Source organism: Phycodurus eques, chromosome 2, assembly GCF_024500275.1.
Source record: "Phycodurus eques isolate BA_2022a chromosome 2, UOR_Pequ_1.1, whole genome shotgun sequence".
Classification (NCBI taxonomy): domain Eukaryota; kingdom Metazoa; phylum Chordata; class Actinopteri; order Syngnathiformes; family Syngnathidae; genus Phycodurus; species Phycodurus eques.
Window position 1 is genome coordinate 10,451,008 of NC_084526.1, and position 21,947 is coordinate 10,472,954.

The window sequence follows — 21,947 nt, forward strand, 5'->3', positions numbered from 1 at the left end:
AATACCAGGTGTTGCGGTTTTGCCGTTGCAGTAAGTTGGGTTAGGTCAATTACCTTGTGTGCAGGTGTGACCAGTTCAGCCGGTGGGCCTTAGGTTCATTGAAGACGCTCAACTGTACATGAATGTGAGTGTGAACGATTGTTTGTCTATATGACTGTCTGGCAACTGGTCCAGGGTGTACCCCGTCTCTCGGCCAAAGTCAGCTGGGATAGACTACAGCCCGCCGGCCACCCTAACGAGGATGATTCATCGATCGTTAATCTTCCCCATAGTCACAAAACTTGAGTCAAAATGCTTATCCCGTGACAGAAGCTTTTCAGTCCATATTGATTTAGGTTTAAGAATCTGCTATAAAAATGTGTATCACGTGTTCATACAGTATAACATAGCAGGGGTGCAGATCAGTTTGGTTTAAAAAATACACAATATGTTGAGTCATCTATTCTCGTTCGCAGCTGGTATTTAGACTGCACGTCCTCGACTGCTGGAATTTGTGTGTGTGTCTAGGGGTGTGTCTGTACGAGTGTGTGGTGAGGTGTGTGCAACGCAAGGACAACGAGGCCGGCAGAGTTTGACGAACGAGAGCCGGTGACCAAAAAAGAATCTTGATGAATACTCTCACTGTCTTAACTACAACCTGCTATTGTGGTCTATAGCATGCAATATTGGACCGCGCCACACACACACACACACACACACACACACAGATATGTACAATTGTAGGTCTGGTTGGACTCTTTCCCTCAGCAGCCATCAGTCAAGTTTAGGATCTTTTACAAACAAACACACACAAACATACACACACACGCACCTGGACAAGGTGGCTATTGAGCTCCAAAGTAGCCATTAGTAGACAATTTTTATAGTCTTTTACACTAAAAACCAGACCAACTGCTTCATAGCATATACTCAATATTTCACTGCCTAGTACATCTTCAACATTTTTGTGGTTTTAAAGATACTGTGGACTGTGTGTATTATGGCAGGACAGTGTGCACTAAACACATTCACTGCCATTGACGGCTTTAGAAGTCAAATATCCATGTTTACTGGGAAGGCTGGCAGTGAATGATCCATAGGTGTTTGTCGATATGTGCCCTGTGATTGGCTGGTGACAAACCTAGGGTCAGCCTCTCGCCCAAAGTCAGGTGGAATAAGCTCCTGCTCACCTGTGACCCAAGTATGGATAAGTGGTATACAAAAAGGACTGACCAACGTTACACTCACACCGCCACCCCTGAAGGTCGTTGCTCCAGTTTGGAAGTCCTTTGTATCAATGAACAAGGTCGGCTCAATGGAACCACCATTAAAGCTGCCAATCTGCACTGTGAGCACAAAAAAACATCCTTCCTGCTTAAGTCAAGGACAAGTGTGAATGTAGAAGTCTGAGTGTGTGTGTGTGCGTGTGTCCATGCTGACATTTTTAGATTCCAAGGACAGTAGGTTTCCTCTCACGCTTTCTATTTTTCCTGCAGTAAGAATGATCCTTGCAAAGGGGAGGAGCAGAGGGCAATTGGAAGACTGCAACAAGCATGCTGAACACTTGAACACTTGAACTGAAAGTAAGGTGTGAAGCAGAGGAAGGCAAACTTGTGTGCTCCTGGGCCACGTATGAGTTTCAAAACAGACAGACGGGCCAGTCATTTGTAGATGAGAGTTAAAAGAATTATTGAAAAAATGACATGTATATCAAATATGTAAAAAATTGAATTTTACTTAAATACATTAAATGAATGTTTACCACCACATACAGTGTGTTTATTCTATTTTCAAATAATTCTAATTAAAATAAATACATTTTAATTAACTATATTGTAATTGAATTATTTTATATTTATATGACAAAATGTAGAAATTAAATCGACAGTATATGTATTATTTGTTTTACAATAAATATATCAATTAATTAGATAAAGAACTGAACAAATACATTTTAATTACATTTTTAAAGGGAAAAATAGACAAATTAATGCAACAAACATGGTGACGCTTTGATCATGTAGTTGCTGTGTACACAACTAAAGTATGGTATTTGCTCCCCTCCAAACCATAATTTGCCCATCCCTGATGTAAAGTAAGGAACTTTTTAATACTCCAAGACTTTTTACTGTTGTAAACTATCATTTCCTTTTCAGTCACTGTGTCCTTTCCGAATTAAAATTATTTGTATTATCGAAACACAAAGTTGTTTTTCCGTATACAGTAGAAATTGTTGCTGTCCGATGAAAAGTGTACTGCAGCTCCAAAACTTTGTCTTTTCCCCCTTTGTCTTGTGTTTGTCTTGTTTACTTTTTCAAAAAAGGTGCATGCAGTCTATGGGATGAGCAGTTGTATGTTGACGTTGGGCCCTCATGAGCATTCTTTGCTTTGGGAGGTCATTCACCTTGGTCACCTAAAAATATTTCTGCCCTCTGCAGGACTTCTATCTTCTATCCCACTGTGTGCTGTACAGTATTTCAAACCAGGCCAGGGGCAAGGAAACTATTTCTCCATTCATTTTCTATAGCGCTCGTCCATTGGAGGCTATATGCAAGCTGACTTTGGGTGAGAGTTTAGGTACAGCCCAGTAGGGTCCCCGGCCAATTGCAGGGACAACTAATCATTAACACTTAAAGTCACACCTGTGAACAGTTTGGAGTTTTTAATTAACCTAACATGTTTTTGGTATGTAGGAGAAAGCCAGCCTACGCAGAGAAAACCCACAGGGAGAACATGCAAACTCCACACAGGAAGGCCGGAGCCATGATTTGAACCCACGACCTCTGATCTGTGGGCCAGATGTGCCAACCACTATACTTGCGAGCTGCCCAACATTGTTATCCATCCATCCATTTTCTGAGCCGCTTCTCCTCACTAGGGTCGAGGGAGTGCTGGAGCCTATCCCAGCTATCATCGGGCAGGAGGCGGGGTACACCCTGAACTGGTTGCCAGCCAATCGCAGGGCACATATAAACAAACAACCATTCGCGCTCACATTCACACCTACGGGCAATTTAGAGTTGTCAATTAACCTACCATGCATGTTTTTGGGATGTGGGAGGAAACCGGAGTACCCGTAGAAAACCCACGCAGGCACGGGGACAACATGCAAACTCCACACAGGCGGGGCCGGGGATTGAACCCCTGGTCCTCAGAACTGTGAGGCTGACGCTCTAACCAGTCGTCAGAGGAAATCATCAGAGGAAATTGAAAACTTTTTTTCCTTATAGCCTTTACCTTTAAGGTACTCATCTATGTTTTTTTCTAATCTCCTGAGACAACTCTCTCCTTCGCTTCCTCTGGTCCATGTTTAGTGTGGTACACACCTTGTCACCAAAACAGCAGTGATTACTTGTCACATGTTAAATAGGCCGATTGACTGATTACAAGTTCGAAGACACCAATGATGCTTGTTAAGGGCCTTGTTTTAACATGTTCCTATGGTCAAACTATTTTCAATCTTTTCTAGGGGTGCCATCATTTTTCTCCAGGTGTGTTACATGGATTTGTTTTCTCAAATAATTCTGTTTGAACCACAGTTCAAAAGTAATGTCTGGTTTTCATTGGTTGATTTAAAAAAATATATATTTGTGTCAGATTCAAGTAATTTCTGTGGTTTTTATTTCATTAACAGAAAGGTATCAACAATTTTGTCCATGTGTGTATATTATACATTTGTTATTTGATAAATAAAACACCCGATTACATACATATTACATGTTTTGCTTCCCATCTTTAACTGAAAGTTTTTGGGTGAAAATGTAACTGATGAATTCAAGATTTTGGTCAGTTTTCCATGAGTTAAAAAAAGAGACTCTTGCTTATTTAAAAAATGTTTTATTTGAACGTACTTACATACTGGTGTCAAGAGAATGCACCGAAAATGTTACATTGACTTACAATTACAAAGAAAAACGACCTTTTATCTTCATGTACAAGGACTGGAAGTGGGGGAAACTATGTACAGGAGTAACCAAGCTTACAGTCACAATGAGTGGAGAAATAACTAACAAATTCTAAACTCTTGAAATCAAATCGTACCACTCAAAAACCAACTTGGTGCTGTCTCCACAGATCACAAAGATCTTAGAAAGAAATACCGCTATGAAGGTAAAAATTGTCTTTACTTCAAATAAATCCTAATCTAAAAAAAATATTTTGGAAAACAGTATTGTGTAATGTATGTCTCTGGATGAAAGTCGAAGGTTTGGGGCGATATAAAATATTTTTTTACTTCCAGAAATTCTGGCAATTAAGCTGCATTAGACATTTAAACAATGAAGACGAAAAAAAGAGGGGGGCAGGGGCAGAGTAACGTTGATGTACACGGAAGAAAACGTATCCAATGCGGCACTGAACTCAAAACACGCACTTGGTCTCATCACTGCCTGTGAGAGCAAACATGGCCTCTGCCCTCTGCCTCCAGACAGTCTAAAGATGTACAAATAGATACATATCGCAACTTTTATGGCACTTGGCAGAGGCGTTGACCGCTGTGTAACAGCCGAGGAGCATCGTGCAGGTGTTGGAGAAAATTAAAAGTTGTGAACAGAAACAAGAAGTAAGATCACGCTTCCAAGAAAACTAAAGTGTACAAAACCCAGGTAGATAAAAGGGGGCAGGAATCAACCAAAAGCGTGCTACAAATGTAGCTTGGGAAAAGACGAGATGCTCTAAATGCCAGTGAACGGCGGCGGTCTTTCCAATGGGAGTGAAGGACAGAAACAACTGAATTGGGTGAGTTGAAAGTAAGGATCCACCAAAAACAGAACACATTCTGTTTCAGTGTGAAGAGAGCGTCGCGTGAGCTCAGGACTTCATTTCTGGTGACCAGCTGCTCTGCGCCCCAACAGTTCCTCCTTAGCTTTGGTCACTTTTGGGCTTTTTGCTGTCGCTCCCGTTTTTCTCGGGCTCGGCGCCCCCGTCGGCCGCCTTTTCCTTTTCCTCGCCCTCCTCCTCAGGATGCTTCCTCTTCTTCGTGTCGTCTGACAGGGTCTGAGCGAGGCAGGAGTGTGGTCGGAAGGTGACGATCATGCAGGTCATGTTGTCGCATCCTGTCCCATCTCCAGATGTGTCTGGGGCCAAACAATGGTCCAACAGCTGAGAAGGGAAACATAAATCATAACAACAGTTTGATTTAAGATTCTCAATTTTCAGCTTTATTATCTGGGGGGAGGGGCCACATCACAGCACACAATCCATCAAACCATCCATTTTCTATAGCAGTGGTTCGCAAACGTTTTATACCAAGTACCACCTAAAATACTCAGCTCTCCAAGTGCCACCATATTTACCAAGATTCAAGTACAGTAACGTAGCAGGCCAAAGTGTTCATCAAAAACAAGAAAGAGGTTTTATTCCTAAAAAGTATATTTATTAGTTTTGAACATTAACACAGCGACTAAATATAGGAAAATAAAACAATGATTACATTAAAAATTTATTGCACAAAGGATTGTGTGTGTAAAAAAAAAAAAAAAAAATTGTACTTCAATAAATTCTTAAAAACAAGCAGTTCAATATTAACTGCAAATGTATTCTACTTTAAAGTTAAATGAAACTAACCTGTACTTGTAGAAATGTACTGTACTTGAGAGTAAATGTAATGTACATGAAAAGTAAAAACTGTACTGTACTGGATTAAAAAAAAACATCTTGAACAGGCTGAACACCAAGCTACAAGCTACATTCTAATACATTTGATTACATTTTGTTTCAAACTCACATTCACGCCTATGCGCAATTTAGAGCATTTGATGAACCTAATGTGTTTTTGGAATGTGGGACGAAGCCGGAATCCCCGGGGAAAACCCACACAAGGTTGGAGAGAACATGCAAACTCCATACATGAGTGTCTGAGCCGATACTCGACCCAAAAGCCCTCGACTGTGAGGCAGAAGAGCTAACCCCATGTTCCACCATGCTGCAACAGCATACAATAATATGAATGTTATTATTGCGTTTGTATATTGCAGTGGTGGAAAGCTACACTGCATCATACCAGGTGGGGCAGATTACAACTGTGATTGGCTAATGTGTGAAAAGAGGCGGGTTTTAGGGTTATCGCTAACTACAGATTTCACATAACTCTTGTAAACAATGAGCAATGGCAAAGAGGACTATCAGTGCTTACTTTCTCCCCCCAAAACTCAGTGTGCCAGAGAAAACAAATCCTGATTATGAGTCAGACTTGTTTTGCGAGGAAACAGTTGTGGATAAAAATGGATAAAAAAAATTCTGTTTATGGAATGAGTGGCTGCCCGGGTTCACCTGGCTGAAGTATTTCAGGGAGACAAATTAAATTCTCCTGTCGATACCCACAACATGTGGGGAACACAAAATTTGCTTATAATGCTGGGACTGCGGCCTAAACATGAACTTTATCTTTTGAGCAATTAAGCCGCATAACTTGTTGATTGTGTTTGTGTCAAAACAATTCTCAGTATGATGTAGTACAGTTTTGCAACACTGCAAACACCCTTAATAATAACAACCATATTATTCAATTAATACCTCTCGGACAGCCTCAATCAACATTTATTGGACTGGATTAGGTCATGCTTGTGTGATGTGTTATTAATGCATCGAATCACCTCCTCCACAATGGACGAAAGAGGTCTGGCAATGCCGTTCTGGTCTGGTTTGATCCTCTTGCTGATGAAATCGACCACCTCCTGACTGCTCAACACATTCCTGCACGCACGTATGAGAAAACGAGGCTCAACGACAGGTGAAAAGAAATAGTTGCAGCGATCTGAGGCCTTTTTTCAGCAGAGATCATTTCAAAGCTAAAGCTTCTCACCAGATGCCGTCGCAGGCGATGACCATGAAGTCATGTTCATCGTTGAGGGTCAGAACCTTCACGTCGGGCATGGCCGAAATCATCTGCTCCTCTGGGGGTAAAACCTTGTTCCTCTTGTAGAAATGATCACCTGAGGTCACAGAAGACAGCAGAAGAGCAATATTGTCCATTGATTAATTTAAAACTATTTCAAAGTGGATTTTATATGATTTATTGCGGTTCTATGGCAGGTAGCTGTTTTTGATTATGAGAGTGGGGCGTTCAAAATGGACCCACAATGACTCACAGAGAGCCAGTAGAATAACATAATTGCTCCGAATCAATCCAGTGAAACAGAATATATATATGATATGCTCACATACAAACTCCATTTCCGCTCAAAAACGTTTTTTCCTTTTTGTTTTTCTAAGGTTCAGGGTTAGAATCGGGGGTTGCGACTTCCTGTGGGGAGTTTGCATGTTCTCCTCGTGTTTGTGTGGGTTTATTACAGGTAGTCTGGATTCTTACCACATTCCTGTTAGGTAATTAAAGACTAAATTGTCCAGGTGTGCTTTGGGCTGGCAACAAGTCGAGGCACCACCCCACCTTTTGTCCAAATATGATAATGCAGGTGACAAATGTTTAGGTCTGTGCTTTCTTGAGTGCGCTTGCACTAGTGTACAGCTGCACTGCATCATACCGTTACCTTCACAATTGTCCTTGTTAGCTGTTATGGTAACCAACTACATACTGTACGGTGCGAATGACAATAATATACATTATTATTATATCAATACAGCGTGAAAAAAACAGAACCTTGTAATCTATTATCAGACATGGTAATAGTACACACGCTCTGTACTTACGTAGAAATACATGTGTTAAAAAAAAATACTCTTGTAAAGGTAGAAGTACGGATTCGCCTCCTTTGAGCAGAAATTAAAAAAAAAAAAAAAAAAAAAAAAATGAAATGTACTTTAGTACAAAAGTAAAAATTTTCATTTTTGTGTGTATTACAGTTTTAACGTCTAAGTTGCATCTTTGGAAAATTAATGGATTTATGCAACTGTTACTGTTAAATCCCATGTCTGCTGTTATATACAACCCCAATTCCAATAAAGTTGGGACGTTGTGTTAAACATAAATAAAAACCGAATACGATGATTTGCAAATCATGTTCAACCTATATTTAGCTGAATACACACACTACAACGACAAGATATTTAATATTCAAACTGACAAACTTTATTGTTTTTAGCAAATAATCATTAACTTAGAATTGTATGGCTGCAACACGTTCCAAAAAAGCTGGGACAGGGTCATGTTTACCAGTGTTACATCACCTTTTCTTTTAACAACATTCAATAAACATTTGGGAACTGAGGACACTAATTGTTGAAGCTTTGTAGGTAGAATTCTTTCCCATTCTGCTTGATTTACAGCTTCAGCTGTTCAACAGTCCAGTATTTTACGCTTCATGATGTGCCACACATTTTCAATGGGAGACAGGTCTGGACTGCAGGCAGGCCAGTCTAGTACCTGCACTCTTTTACTACGAAGCCACGCTGTTGTAACACGTGCAGATTGTGGTTTGGCATTGTCTTGGTGAAATAAGCAGGGGCGTCCATGAAAAAGACGTTGCTTGGATGGCAGCATATGTTTCTCCAAAACCTCTATGTACCTTTTAGTATTGATGGTGCCTTCACAGATGCGTAAGTTACCCATGCCATTGGCACTAACACAGCCCGATACAATCACAGATGCTGGCTTTTGAACTTTCCGTCCATAACAGCCCGGATGGTTCTTTTCCCCTTTGGCCCGGAGAACACGACGTCCACAATTTCCAAAAACAATTTGAAATGTGGACTCGTCGGACCACAGAACACTTTTCCACTTTGCATCAGTCCATCTTCGATGAGCTTGAGCCCAGAGAAGCTGGCGGCATTTCTGGACGTTGTTGATCAAATGGCTTTGTAGAGTTTCAAGTTGCACTTACGGATGTAGCGCCGAACTGTATTTACTGACATTAGTTTTCTGAAGTGTTTCTGAGCCCATGTGGTGATATTGTTGACACATTAATGGCAGTTTTTGATGCCGTGCCGCCCGAGGGATCGAACGTCACTGGCATTCAATGTTGGTTTTCGGCCATGCTGCGAAAGATTTCTCCAGATTGTCTGAACCTTTTGCTGATATGGACCGTAGATGATGAAATCCCTAAATTCCTTGCAATTGTACATCGAGGAACATTGTCCTTAAACTGTTCGACTATTTTCTCACGCACTTGTTCACAAAGAGGTGAATCTCACCCCATCTTACCCTGTGAATGACTGAGCAATTCAGGGAAGCTCCTTTTATACCCAATCATGGCACCCACCTGTTCCCAATTAGCATGTTCACCTGTGGGATGTTCCAAGCAGGTGTTTGATGAGCATTCCTCAACTTTCTCAGTCTTTTTTGCCACCTGTCCCAGCTTTTTTGGAACGTGTTGCAGCTATAAAATTCTAAGTTAATGATTATTTGCTAAAAACAATAAAGTTTATCAGTTTGAACATTAAATGTTTTGTCTTTGTAGTGTATTCAATTAAATATAGGTTGAACATGATTTGCAAATCTTGGTATTCTGTTTTTATTTATGTTTAACACAACATCCCAACTTCATTGGAATTTGGGTTGTAATATAAAAGCATTACACAGTGTTTTAAAGTTGTGTACGTTGCGTCTTTGTAAAATAACACAGATAAAGCACTTAACTGCTGCAGCTACAACGCAGTGATGATTGCAGATGCCGCCTTTAGACGTCAGCATTATTTTTAAAGCCAAAACATTCATATACGGGCTTACAATAGTTCTTCATCTCAATGTGCCTCAGCTGCGATGGCTCAACTTGAATTACGCTTGTAAATACCCAGTGGCTGCAAATGGAAATTTTCAAAACCTAGTAAATATGACAAATTGATATTGCTAAGATGTTTTTGGGAATTAGTAGTGTTCTGCTTCTTCGTTGTGAATCATATTTTGGGTATTTTAAGAATTTGTGTTCAAGTAATAGTATACATCCTGTGTCTACCAATGTTCTTTTTTCATATATCGGCTGAAATTTGAGTTATTGGCCATTACATTAGATATGGGTCGATATATCGGATATCTGCTTTTTGTTTTTTAGCCCTTGATATCGGCATCAGCCTCAAAATCCTTGGTCGGGTTCTAATATACAATACCTGTTTTGCTAATTTAATAAAATAATTAAAAACATAATAATCACTGCACACAAGTTTCTCTCTTTTATTAACTTGCATACTGCTCACTGACTTAACAGTTCTCCAGTTATACCTTTTTTATATTGTATCATTTGCAGAGGTTGAAAAAAAGTAAAACCTATTTTGACAAAGTGAGGAGTAGAAAGTACAGACATCCGTTATTTTTATTTATTTTTTTTAATGTAGGGTGAACAATTTAAAAGTTGGCAGAAAAATAAATACTCAAGTGCTGCTATCTGAAAAATCTGCTTAAATACTGTAACAAAGTATTTATTCTTCATTACTTTCCACCAATCACTGTCTATTGCAAATATTAGTATTGGGTGTCATAGACGTGCATCTGTACCTAATTTCGTGGCATGTGTGTATAGATACATTGGCTCATGTGCACATACATACCAATGGCTCTGGAGAGGTTCAGTCCACCGTTGACCCGTCCGTCCATTGTTACTTTGCCTCCAGCCTTCTTAATGCGAGACAGTTCCAGCTCATCCTCAGGCTTGTGGTCATAAGACATGTCCACAGCTTTACCTGTGGCAAAGCCAGATATTGTGTTACATTTGATATGCTACAGTCATAGCAGATACAATTTCAAACAGTCTGGTTCTTAACATATCAGTTGAAACATCATAAGATCCACAAATTCAAGTGTTTAACCAATAACACAAAAGCAAAACTTTGTGCCATAAAGGTTAGTTTAATTAACTTTTACGTGACACTAACCTCGCTCAGAGACCACGCAGCGAGAGTCTCCGGCGTTTGCAACAATCAGCAGCTTCCCTCGGATCAGAGCCACAACAGCAGTGGTGCCACTGTCTGAGCCCGGCTGGAACCCCCCCGCCCGGGTAGAAAAAACAAACAAAAAAAAAACAACAAAAACAAAGGAACAGCTTAATTATCAATTTAAAAACTTCTTAATAAACTACAAGGACAATCAGCACCTCAATTCTTGACATTCATTTTGGTACATGTGCCCCAGTAAGGGTTGTTTAGGTTTGCCGCACACCAGGCGACACTGCCAAACGTGACTGAACTGGAAAAAACTATGTTTTGAGGCTCCACCTATACTGTACTGTATTATTTTTTGTCGAACCACAAACATGCCGTGACTGTCATGGAAGAAGTCGATTGCCCTGGCCGCTGTAGCTGTATTAAAATAATACAAAGAGAGGAAACGGGCGAGAAATAATAGAGTATATAATAGGCTCTTGGCAATAATCGCCTCATTCACTGAGTGCATACATGCATTTCAGTGACAGACTAGGCACGCTTTGCTTTTTAGCAACAGGTACATAGAGTGCCATGAAAAAGTGTTTGGACCCCCCCCTCCCTCTTCCCTCTCTTGGCGCCCTCGCCCGTCCATGCTCACGATAGGCGCTTAACATGGGCTCGCTTTAGCGGGCTATGACTGTTTTTGGGTGGCATGCTCTCTGCGGGAGGTGGCGGCAGGGGGGGGCTCGCTGGGTGGTGGTCCGGTGCCCGTGCCCATCCCTTTGAGACTGGTCGGGGTCAGGACCTCCCTAGGTCCTGAGGGGAGGGGGGGGGGGGGTCAGTGGTGTCCCCCTGGGTGCCCCCCACCGTCCCGTTCTGTGTGTGTGTGTGGGGGGGGGGCCTCATCATTCCTCAATATGCCCGCTCAGCAACTCCTCACACCAGTTGACTAACATGCATGTGATATGGTGTTCATTCACTATTAAGTTCGATATACACACTATAGGCTTGAATTACTTGTGTTGGGATCACTAACAACACAGGTTATACTAACATATCAACTCACAGGTTCTTACAGGTGTTTAGACACTAAAAAAGAATCCCACCGCACCGCTCGTCAATAACACTGCCACGCTTATTTTCCCACATCCTGTTCTGCCCTTTTCTGTCCTCTCATCTTGTTCTGTTGGTTAGTTATTGCATGTCCTCACCGGGTGTCTGTGTTTATGGTGATCGGCTTTAATGGCATAATTCGCCGATCCGATCGCTCCGCAAAAGACATTTACTCCGCGTCGCCATCGTGCACAGTATATTTGAATCCAAAATCTAGTTTCTTTTTAGCCTTGTCGCATGTCTTTTGGCATAGTCCTGTAAATATCTGACAGCCAATAAAGTCGGCGGTGTGGAACAGACAACACGTCAGAGAGACAACAGGTAATGGGTAATGCCCGGCCGGATCAGACTGCAAGACAAATTTGCTCTATGTCAGACCACTGCATTAAAATCTTGTATTCCGATACCACCGCATCCCGTTTTTTACGATCATTGGGCTTTATCTTGTCAACTCAAATGCGACCGGATACACTCGTTACCGTGGCGACGACAACAAGAGTGGATCGCGCCGACTATATTATGAGGACAAAATGGGGGAAAATGTGTGTTGGTGGTCACCAGTGCTCAAGACAGGAGAGGACGTTCGTTTAAGGCTTGCTTGAGGTATGTTCAAAAACGTTATGTAGCCAAGCAAGCGAGTGGAGGCACGTACGGTTGGACGTAAACATGCCGCCGTTCTGTCGAATCATCCTCTAAAGTTTCGGTGTGGGTGAAGTAATTTAATTACAGTAAGTTACCACCCATTATTTCTGTCATGTAATGTTGGTTTGACCTGACTGATTAGAATACACCAGGCATGCCCAAAGTCCGGCCCGTGTCCACATTTCCTCCGACCCGAAGCATCATGTCATAAAATCAATCATGTGTGGCCCGCCAGCACAGTTTACCACAATAAACAATACACACATACAAAAAAAGCCATTTTATATTTCACCAGAGGGTGGCAGTAGACCTGTGGCCGCACTCTCGTCGTGTGACCCCTGTGTGAACTTTTACCCCTGTGGTATGTTTTTACCCCATTTCTAAAATGGCAACTGAAACTAAAAAGAGGAAAGTTGACGAGGGCCGCCGTGTCCAGGACACGTGGATATTTTTCCTGACATATGAAACAACTGTGTCTGCCTAATTTGCCAACAGACTGTGGCTGTTTTCAAAGAATTTAATTTTAAGAGGCACCACCAGACGAAACATGCTAACTACGACAAGCTAACGGCGAACAAACGCGGCGAAAAACTGAAGCCACTGGAAGCTGTTTTGATAGCACAGCAGCGCTTTTTCACAAGAGCCTGACTCAAATGAAAATTCTACAAAGGCGAGCTACGAGTCTCAGTGAATTTATTTTTTGCGATGATCAAACCACAGTTTTGTCAAATTTCTGTCATCTGATTTGACTAAACTATAGTCAAATCAGATGACAGAATAGTATTGTCACTATACTATTCTTTGTCAAAATGCACTGTGATGTGATTAGTTAAAACAAAATGAATAAATAAGTTTTTAAAAATTTCAGTTAACTTTCATAAAATAGTTCATTTGTATTTATTATTATTTTAACCTTTAACTAACCTGGTAATGCAATTGAAAACAGATTCTCATTTGCAATATCGACCTCGCTGCAGACAGCAAAGTGATATAGTTACATGTTAATTTACAATGGTAATGGTCCGAGGAATGTCAGGCCGAATGGTCGGCCCCCATACATTTTCATCTGACCACATCTGGCCCTCTTTGCAAAAGGTTTGGGCACCCCTGGAATACACGATCTGACTAGAGTAGTGATTTCCAACCTTTATGGAGTCAAGGAACATATTTTACAATTGAAAAATCTCACGGCACACCAACAAACAGAAATGTCACAAAAAGTGGATACATTAATTACTGTATTTACTTCCTGCCATCCAATAGAAGACCATTCATTTATTCTATCTGTTGCTATGCCTCACTGGCATAAATAGAGGAACAAAGATACATTATTTATTGAAAATATAATTGTTTGAGCAATTAAGTACACATGTATATACAGTAAATGAACAGGTCATTTAAATAGACATCGGTGATCAGTTATAATTTTTTAAACTCGCTGATCGGTCCCAAAAATCCTGATCGCGTAAAGCCTAGTTACAAAAGCCATTTCTAAAACTTTAGGATTCCAGCGAACCATAGGGAGAGCCATCATCCTTACATGGCAAAAACACGGAACAATGGTGAACCTTCCCAGGAGTGGTCGGCCTACAAAGATTACCCCTAGAGAACAGCAATGACTCATCCAGGAGGCCACAAAGGTACTCAGTACAACTTCTAAAGAACTCCAGGCCTCCCTTGCCTCAGTTAAGGTCTGTGCTCATGACACACAAGAAGGAAGAGACTGGGCAAAAATGGCAATGGTCTTGGCCTGCTTTGCTCCTGCAGGACCTGGACAACTTGCTGTGATTGATGAAACCGTAAGTTATGCTCTTTAACAGAAAACCCTGAGGTTGAATGTTCAGCCATTAGTTTGTGACCTCAAGCTGAAGTGCACTCGGTTTATGCAGCAGGGTAACAATCCAAAACACATCAGCAAGTCCACTTCTGACTGGCTTAAAAAAACAAACATGAAGGTTTTGGAGTGGACTAGTCAAAGCCCAGACTTGAATCCGATTGATATGCAGTGGCATGACCTGAATTTTTTGCTGAATTCAAACAATTATATTCTGCAAGGAAGAGTGGGCCAAAATATATCTACAGAGATCTGAGAGACTGAAGAAAAATAACCGACGGTTGGCCAATCATAAATAAAACTACTGGCAGAACCCCACACACACTGGGCTACAGTTTAGTCGCATTCGGCCACATTACTCTGTGTGGGGCGGGCCGAAGAACGGGAAAGGAGAATATACATGAGAAGTTATGTTAAATGTGACTCATATTCACATGCACTTTTACTTTTTTAGTGTTTTGTTATTTATTATTAGTTTTCTCTTGTTACCCCCCCCCCCCTACATACACAAGAATTATGGTACTATCCAGTAGATCCAATATAGGTTTTACGATAGCAACAGTTTGCTTGTCATTACAAATTGTGGAGTGGTCTTCCATTTGAGCTAAGTGCTGCCTCCTCTGTAGACATTTTTAAAAGTAGTTTATATTTGTTTAGGCAGGCATTTCTATCGTCTTGATTGTTTTGATTTGCTTTTTGTATTAACCGTATGTTTGTGACTACATCAAAAAGCACTGAGTTCTTTTCATGAGAAGTGCTATGCTAAGCAAAAAAAATTTACTTGTTTCCTATGAGAAAACCATAATATGAACAACTAGACAACCAGCCCCAAACAATTAGACTGAATGTTAGAATAATGATAATAATGCAGTTGTATTTCTTTTTCATTGTGCTCCTGACTTTGCTAAGCAAATTGTTCAGGCTTGATGGGGTCTATTTTGAAAAAACAAGAAAACGACCTTGATAAATCTCAACTACACAGACAGAAAAGACAATAAGTGTCAGTTACAAACTCCAGTTACAAACTCCAATTCCAATGAAGTTGGGATGTAGTGTAAAACGCACATAAATACAAACAGAACACAATGATTTGAAAATCCTTTTTGGCCTATATTCAATTGAATACACTCCAAAGACAAGCTATTTAATGCTCAAACTGATGAACATTGTTTTTTTTGCAAATATTCTCTCATTTTGAATTTTATGCCTGCAACACTTTCCCAAAACGTTGGGACAGGGGGAACAAAAGATTGGGAAAGTTCAGGGATGCTAAAAAACCACCTGTTTGGAACGTTCCACGGGTGAACAGGTTAATTGGAAACACGCGAGTGTCAAGTATGGGTATAAAAGGAACATCCCTGTAAGGCTCAGTTTTTCACAAGCAATGATGGGGCGAGGTTCACCTTTTTGTGATCAATTGCAGGAGGAAATAGTCCAACAGTTTAAGATCGTTTCTGAACTTCCCAAGTAATTTAGGGATTTTATCATCTATGGTCCATAATGTCATAAAAACATTCAGAGAATCTGGAGACATCTCTGCATGTAAGTGCCAAGGCCAAAAACTAACATTGAATGCCTGTGACCTTCCATCCCTCAGGCAGAACTGCATTAAAAACTGGCAAGTTAAAACTCTTAATATGCAAAGCGAAAGCCATTTCTCAACTACACTCAGAAACGCCGCCGCCGGCTTCTCTGGGTCAGAGCTCTTCTGAGATAGACTGTCGCAAAGTGGAAAATTGTGCTGTGGTCTGATTTCAATTGAAGTCCACATTTCAATTTGTTTTTGGAAATCATGGACGTCATGTCCTCCAGGCCAAAGCGGAAAAGAACCATTCATTCGTTCAAAAGCCAGCATCTGTGATGGTATGGGTGTGTGTTAGGGCCCATGGCATGGGAAACTTGTACATCTGTGAAAGCACAATTAATGCTCAAAGGTACATATTGATTTCAGAACAACAAAAGGTGCCATCCAAGCAATGTCTTTTTCAGGGACGTCCCTGCTTTTATCAGCAAGACAATGCCAAACCACATTCTGCATGTGCTACAACAGTGTGGCTCCGTAGTAAAAGAATGTGACTACTAGACTGGCTGGCCAGCACTCCAGATTCGTCTCCCATTGAAAATGTGTGGTGCATTATGAAGAGCAAAATATGACAACGGAGAAGCTGGACTGTTGACCAACTTAAATTGTACATCAAGCAAGAACGGGAAATAATTCCACATATGAAGCTCAATAATTACCGTCCTCAGTTCAGTTGTATACATTTCTTAAAATGAAAGGTGATGTAACCAGCTTTTTTGGAACGTGTTGCAGGCATCAAATTCAAAATGATCAATATTTGCACAAATTTTTTTTTAACGTTTATCAGTTTGAACATTAAATATCTTGTCTATGTACTGTATTCAATTGAGTATAGGTTAAAAATAATTTGCAAATCATTGGGTTGTTTGTTAGGGTTTGTGCTTTAAAAAAAATAACATGTCCTCCAGGTACACACCTCCTCCTTGCCGTCTATCCCAGGGAGACTCATTTCCTCCACATCTTCATCATCAGAATCCTCCTCGCCCTCTTCAGTATCTTCCTCTTCTAGCTCACTGCTGTCAGCCTCCTCCCCCTCTTCACTGCCATCCTAAACAAAAACATCAGCGTGTGCTTCTACTGTCTCGACTAACCCAACAACTGCACCTTGATCCCTCACCTCTTCATCACTGCCCTCTTCCTCGTCCTCCTCCTCTTCGTCTTCCCCTTCCCTCTCAGACTCCTCACTGTCATCGAAGAATCTGGACTTGGAATCGCCTTCAGTTTTGGAGGACGAAGAACATGAGGGGCCAGCGTCTACCTCAGTTTTAGCGGCCTTTTCTTCTCCATTGGAGCTTCCTGAGCTGTCGGCTGCTGTGGAGGTGAAATAGGGACAAACGTTATAAACATTGAAATGACCCAAAAAGATGGTCGAGATCAGGCTGTCCCACCTGCACCGCAGCCTTCATCGCTGACCATTCTGCGACACGCCCGCAGCTTGGTGCATGTCGCTTCGTCGCCGTCCTTCTCCATCCCGTTGCTCTCCTCCTCCACCTCACCGTTCACAGCCTCCTCCTTCTTTGGTCCTTCTTCACCTTCCCCCTTGTGTCCAGAGGCCTTCGGAGACTGGCCTGATGCCTTCTTTGCGGACGTGCTTGAAACAAAAACGTAAGAGGGAATCAGATCACATCAATATGGGCATCTAAATGGACACCAATTATATGTATGCTGAGATGTCACATGCTTCAGTAGAGGCGTTAAGTAAAAGAGGAGACTGAGGGGAGAAACCCCCAGAAACAAACAAGAACCAAAAGAGGCTGCGGTAAAGGCCTGGAAAAGAATTTCAAATGAAGAATGCAACAGTCTGGTGAAGTCAATGGGCATGATGCAGTGATTGCAAGTAAGGGTTATGCCATCAAATATTGAATGCTATTCACTTTAAGTTACTTTAATCATGTGTGTTCCAATAAATTTGCTCACTTGAAAAGTGGGTGGGTTCAAACAAAAGGTGTTCTGTCCCGAGTTGTTTAACACATCTCGATGTAAATACCATGAAATAAAAGCTGGAATTCTTAACTTTTGTCTCATATTCATCTTTTGATCTGAAACCAAAATGTCTTCAGTATATAACAAAAACAAAGGAATTGACCTTGCCATTCCAGTACTTTTGGAGGGGACTGTAATGTAGGTTGTCCTGCGATTGGCTGGCGACCGGTTCAGGGTGTACCCCGCCTCCCGCCCGAAGATAGCTGGGATAGGCTCCACCAGCCCGTCACCCAAGTGAGGATAAGCGGAAAAGAAAATGGATGGATGGATGTTATGTAGGTATGTGTACCGAGTCCCGGTATTAAATTGACTCTGGGGCTAAATTATTAAAGACCAGATCATCGATAAACTCCAAGGAGAAATTACTCAAATGTATTTTCAATTTATTTAGGCTATATCAACGTTATTTTGCACCTTTCACCTACAGATCTAATTTCTTACTTGCAATAAAATTAAAAGGTCCTCTTCCATCACCTTTTTCATTTCATTTTGACGAAATTTGATGTACTTTTATTGGCTTTGCATGATAATTATGGTTAGAAATGCCATGTCCTTTTTCAAGTTATTCTAGATGGTCTTTTCCGTCTGGCATTTGAGACGGTCGGATTTCTTATTATGTGACGTGAATGAGCTTTCCTCTCGTTGGATCGCATCCTAATTTAAATATGGAAAACCGCTTGGGTCTGATTAGTCCATATCATGGGGTCTGCTCGATGTCAAGTCCTTCGATCCCTAGTTAAGACTAGAATCTCTCGCATGAGTTTGATGGTGGGAACTATTTATACACACAGAACACGCTTAAAAAAAAGTCTATAAGTATACATATGTAGTGTTTTACAAAAATTCATAACTATATTTTATAACTTTTAACATAACTGTGGCGGACGAAATCGTGAAGCTTGCATTCATTGTCGCCAGCGATGGCTCATCCCTCAAGTTCAATTCACAAGAACGGGAGCGGATGAGTAGCTCAAAATAGCCCTTCTTTTTATTGTCACCCACTTCCAGCCTAAATTCACATTCCGTATTAGTGGGCCGACAATCCAACGTTTGGTGAATTGTGTTTCACAATGATTTATACACACTGAATTGGCACTTGCACCACACAGACATGCCTCCACCACCTCGGTCCTCTTTAGCGGGTCATCAGCGGCACGTGTCTGGCAGCGAGAGAGTGCTCCAGCACCCTCACCGTGCTGTGACCGGCTGCACGGGACGGGCTTTATGAGTATTGAAGACTGCTTCAATAGTCATAAATTTAATATTCCGAAGACAGAGAAGTTGAGCTTACCTGCTAGCAGCAGCTTGCTTGCTAGCATTCTTATTCTGTCCGTAGCGGACAAGCAGCTCCTCGATGGTCATGGTGGCCTCCTCGTGGAGTAAAGCTGCCTCCTCTGTGTCCACTGGACAGAGAGCAGAAAAGACAGTATAGAGAGAGAGATATTAACATTAGCAGCACTGTCGACAATAAACAGGGAGCTGAAGGTGCACTAACCATCATCCTCGTCTGCCACTTTTTTAGCGGATAGCTCCTCTATGGGACGCCCGGCGATCTGCACCAGCTCTTTAATGACGTCCTCTGTGGTGATTCTGCAGTCGATGGCCAAGAAGGCATCCTCCAGCGCCTGGCAAGAACACACACAAACAAACTGTCAGTGAAATCAAGTGAAGAGCCCCCGTTTCAAAATGTCATTTTTGGAAACCCGCAACCTTCTGTAGTTTGCCATCTTTGTAGTTCTTCTGCTCCTTGATGATATCAGGAAGGTATTTTGAACAGTAAAGAGCTACCTCTTCTCCTAAAAGGGAAGAACAGGTCATAAAATCTCAAGAATGGTGATAAAAGCAAGACAAAAGTAAAAGTTCTACTAGGCATAGACCGGTTATCGGCCTCGCCAATTATCGGTGTCAATATTTGGCATTTTGACGCATATCGGCGGCATCTGCAGTTTTTTTGTTTGTTTGTTTGTTTGTTTTAAATCAGACGGTCGATCAATTTATATCTGAGTAAACTTCAGGGAACTATTTATTTAAATTTTCAGTTAACTTCATAAGACATGCTGCTGACCCTGGGAACTCCCTCTCTTTCTTTTTCAACTTAAGAAGATAAGAGAAAGATTACCAATTCAGTTATGAAATTTTTGAAAACTATTTACTGAAGAAAACTTAAGGGAGCTATTGATTTGTATTTGTTTTCATTTAACTTGATAAGACACGATGCTGAGCCTGGGAGCTCCCTGCACTCTCTGTTAGAATTTTAAAACAAACATGTCATTTGCCTAAAATAAACACAACCTTTAACATGTTGCAAATATGAAAATAATTTTAATAATCACATGCTTAAAACAAAGTGTTGGAGTTTGTATTATTAAAAATGTTGACGCCAATATTTTGCCTTTTACTGGAAATGAATATCGGATCGGCTACAAATATCGTTTATCTGCCTCCTTGACTAATAACAGCCCAGGAAAAAATAAACATCATCATCATATTGGTCTATGTAGCTGCCCCTGGCCCGAATGAAGAAAACAGACTACCTCAACGAGTGCAAAAACCTCTTCTTTATATACTCTGTACTGTGAAACTAAACATCCAGAAAATATATTTCATTCCAAGATGATCCATAGTGAAAAGCAATCAATTACGTTAAAAAAGCCTTCTTATTTAAATTTACATTACTCACTATTTTCCACTATACGAATTAATAAATACATGATTTTTACAAGTCTAGCTAAACAACAAACACATACCTAACTGCTGATCAAGGGTGCAAATTAAACTCCAATGTGTTAAAAGTCCATCAATTACAGTACATACCTATGTGTTCATTCATGAGTTATGTCTCTGAATGAAATGCAAAATGGCTAGCACTTAAATCCCACCCCAATAAACACAGCTTCCGGCGGAAACAAACAAATTGTAATGGTCCAAAGCGGGAGGAAGTTACAGTTTAACTCTACAAAGTAAACGTAACAATTTGGTACTAATTTAACAATATGATTATCAGTTGGGTGTATAACTGCACTGAATCCTATTAAGCAGTGTTTCTAACATTTCAGCAACCAATTTCATTGTGGTGAGTGTAAATGAAAACAATGTTTGGCAACACTTACCTCCATGTCCATCATACACAGAAAACATGGCGGTGTCCTCGTCAAACTCTGGGATACAATTGTGAGCATCCTGTTACACACACAAACAAATATTAATTAAGTCAGTCTTGAATGCTGTGTACATTATTGGATATCGACTGAAAGACTGTATGTTGCAATCTGATGGTAAATCTATTCAAGTACCCTGAGTGTATCTATACTTTTGGTAAAAATCACAGCAGTTTATATTAGAAAAAGAGGGATTTACTGTATGACCCTATTGACAAGGTTAGGCCACTCACCTCCATGGAAACCCGCCAGCCCTGCATAGCGGAGAAGCCGTAGCTCATGGTGCTGTTGCCGCCATCTGAGGAGGTCTTGGTCGTGTTCGGTTGCGACAGATAAGCCCCCATCCTTGCCGGTTTCTCCGTCTTCACACCTGAAGAGAAGACGGCACGCGATAAGCATTTCATTTAGGTTCAAGGGTACAGTTCGCCGCATTAAGTCTTGCCCTTTTCGCGGTTGCTATCTAGCTAGCGTTAGCAACACAACAACAGCAAAACAAAAGTGGACGCTCGTCTGCTAGCTAGCATCACGATGTTAACAACAGCCGGCTAAACTTCCACAGCGCTATCTTCTTTGCCCTCTCCTCGTGCGAGCAGCTACGCACTTAGCACGGCAGAGCTGAAGATGACATACAATGGCACAAAGTATTGTGGCAACGGGGTGAGCTTACACGCGGATTCAGGAGAGCGAGATTCACATAGGAAAGGAGAAAAGACTACACGTGTGGAAGCCAAAAGCCGCTGGTAAGAAGAGACTAGCCGAGAAAAGGAGCACGGACAGTGTAGGAAGTGACACCAACCGCGCATGTTCCTTTTCCGGCCGAGAGGGGGCGTGTTTCACGTCTACGTCATGCGTGACGCTTTTAATCTTTTTTTAAATACTTTATTGAACAAACAGGATAATAAATATA

At 41.1% G+C, this 21,947-nt stretch overlaps 1 protein-coding gene across 2 annotated transcripts; it reads right to left on the bottom strand.

Moving 5' to 3' along the window:
• Positions 1-3,800: 3,800 nt before the first annotated feature.
• Positions 3,801-21,844, bottom strand: ppm1g (protein phosphatase, Mg2+/Mn2+ dependent, 1G). 2 transcript variants are annotated; one of them, XM_061666635.1, is made up of 14 exons: positions 21,708-21,844; positions 21,274-21,410; positions 20,993-21,062; positions 19,593-19,678; positions 19,378-19,507; positions 19,174-19,285; positions 17,288-17,490; positions 17,017-17,207; positions 16,816-16,947; positions 10,741-10,843; positions 10,417-10,548; positions 6,782-6,911; positions 6,573-6,672; positions 3,801-5,079 (listed from the first exon to the last, which is right to left on the bottom strand). In XM_061666635.1, exons 1-14 carry the CDS (start codon positions 21,841-21,843, stop codon positions 4,840-4,842), a joined length of 1,902 nt encoding a protein of 633 aa, XP_061522619.1. In that variant the 5' UTR covers position 21,844; the 3' UTR covers positions 3,801-4,839. The 2 variants fall into 2 exon arrangements, with proteins under 2 accessions (XP_061522619.1, XP_061522612.1); XM_061666628.1 differs by having other exon boundaries at positions 17,017-17,210.
• Between the last annotated feature and the right edge of the window lie 103 nt (positions 21,845-21,947).

Excerpts from the sequence above, each read along its gene's own strand:
- ppm1g (XM_061666628.1), bottom strand. The coding sequence starts at position 21,843 with ATGCGCGGTTGGTGTCACTTCCTACACTGTCCGTGCTCCTTTTCTCGG. Across the intron at positions 19,508-19,592 it reads AAGATGGCAAACTACAGAAG|GCGCTGGAGGATGCCTTCTT; the intron begins GTTGCGGGTTTC and ends TGTTCTTGCCAG. Across the intron at positions 5,080-6,572 it reads TTTCGTCCATTGTGGAGGAG|CTGTTGGACCATTGTTTGGC; the intron begins GTGATTCGATGC and ends TTCCCTTCTCAG.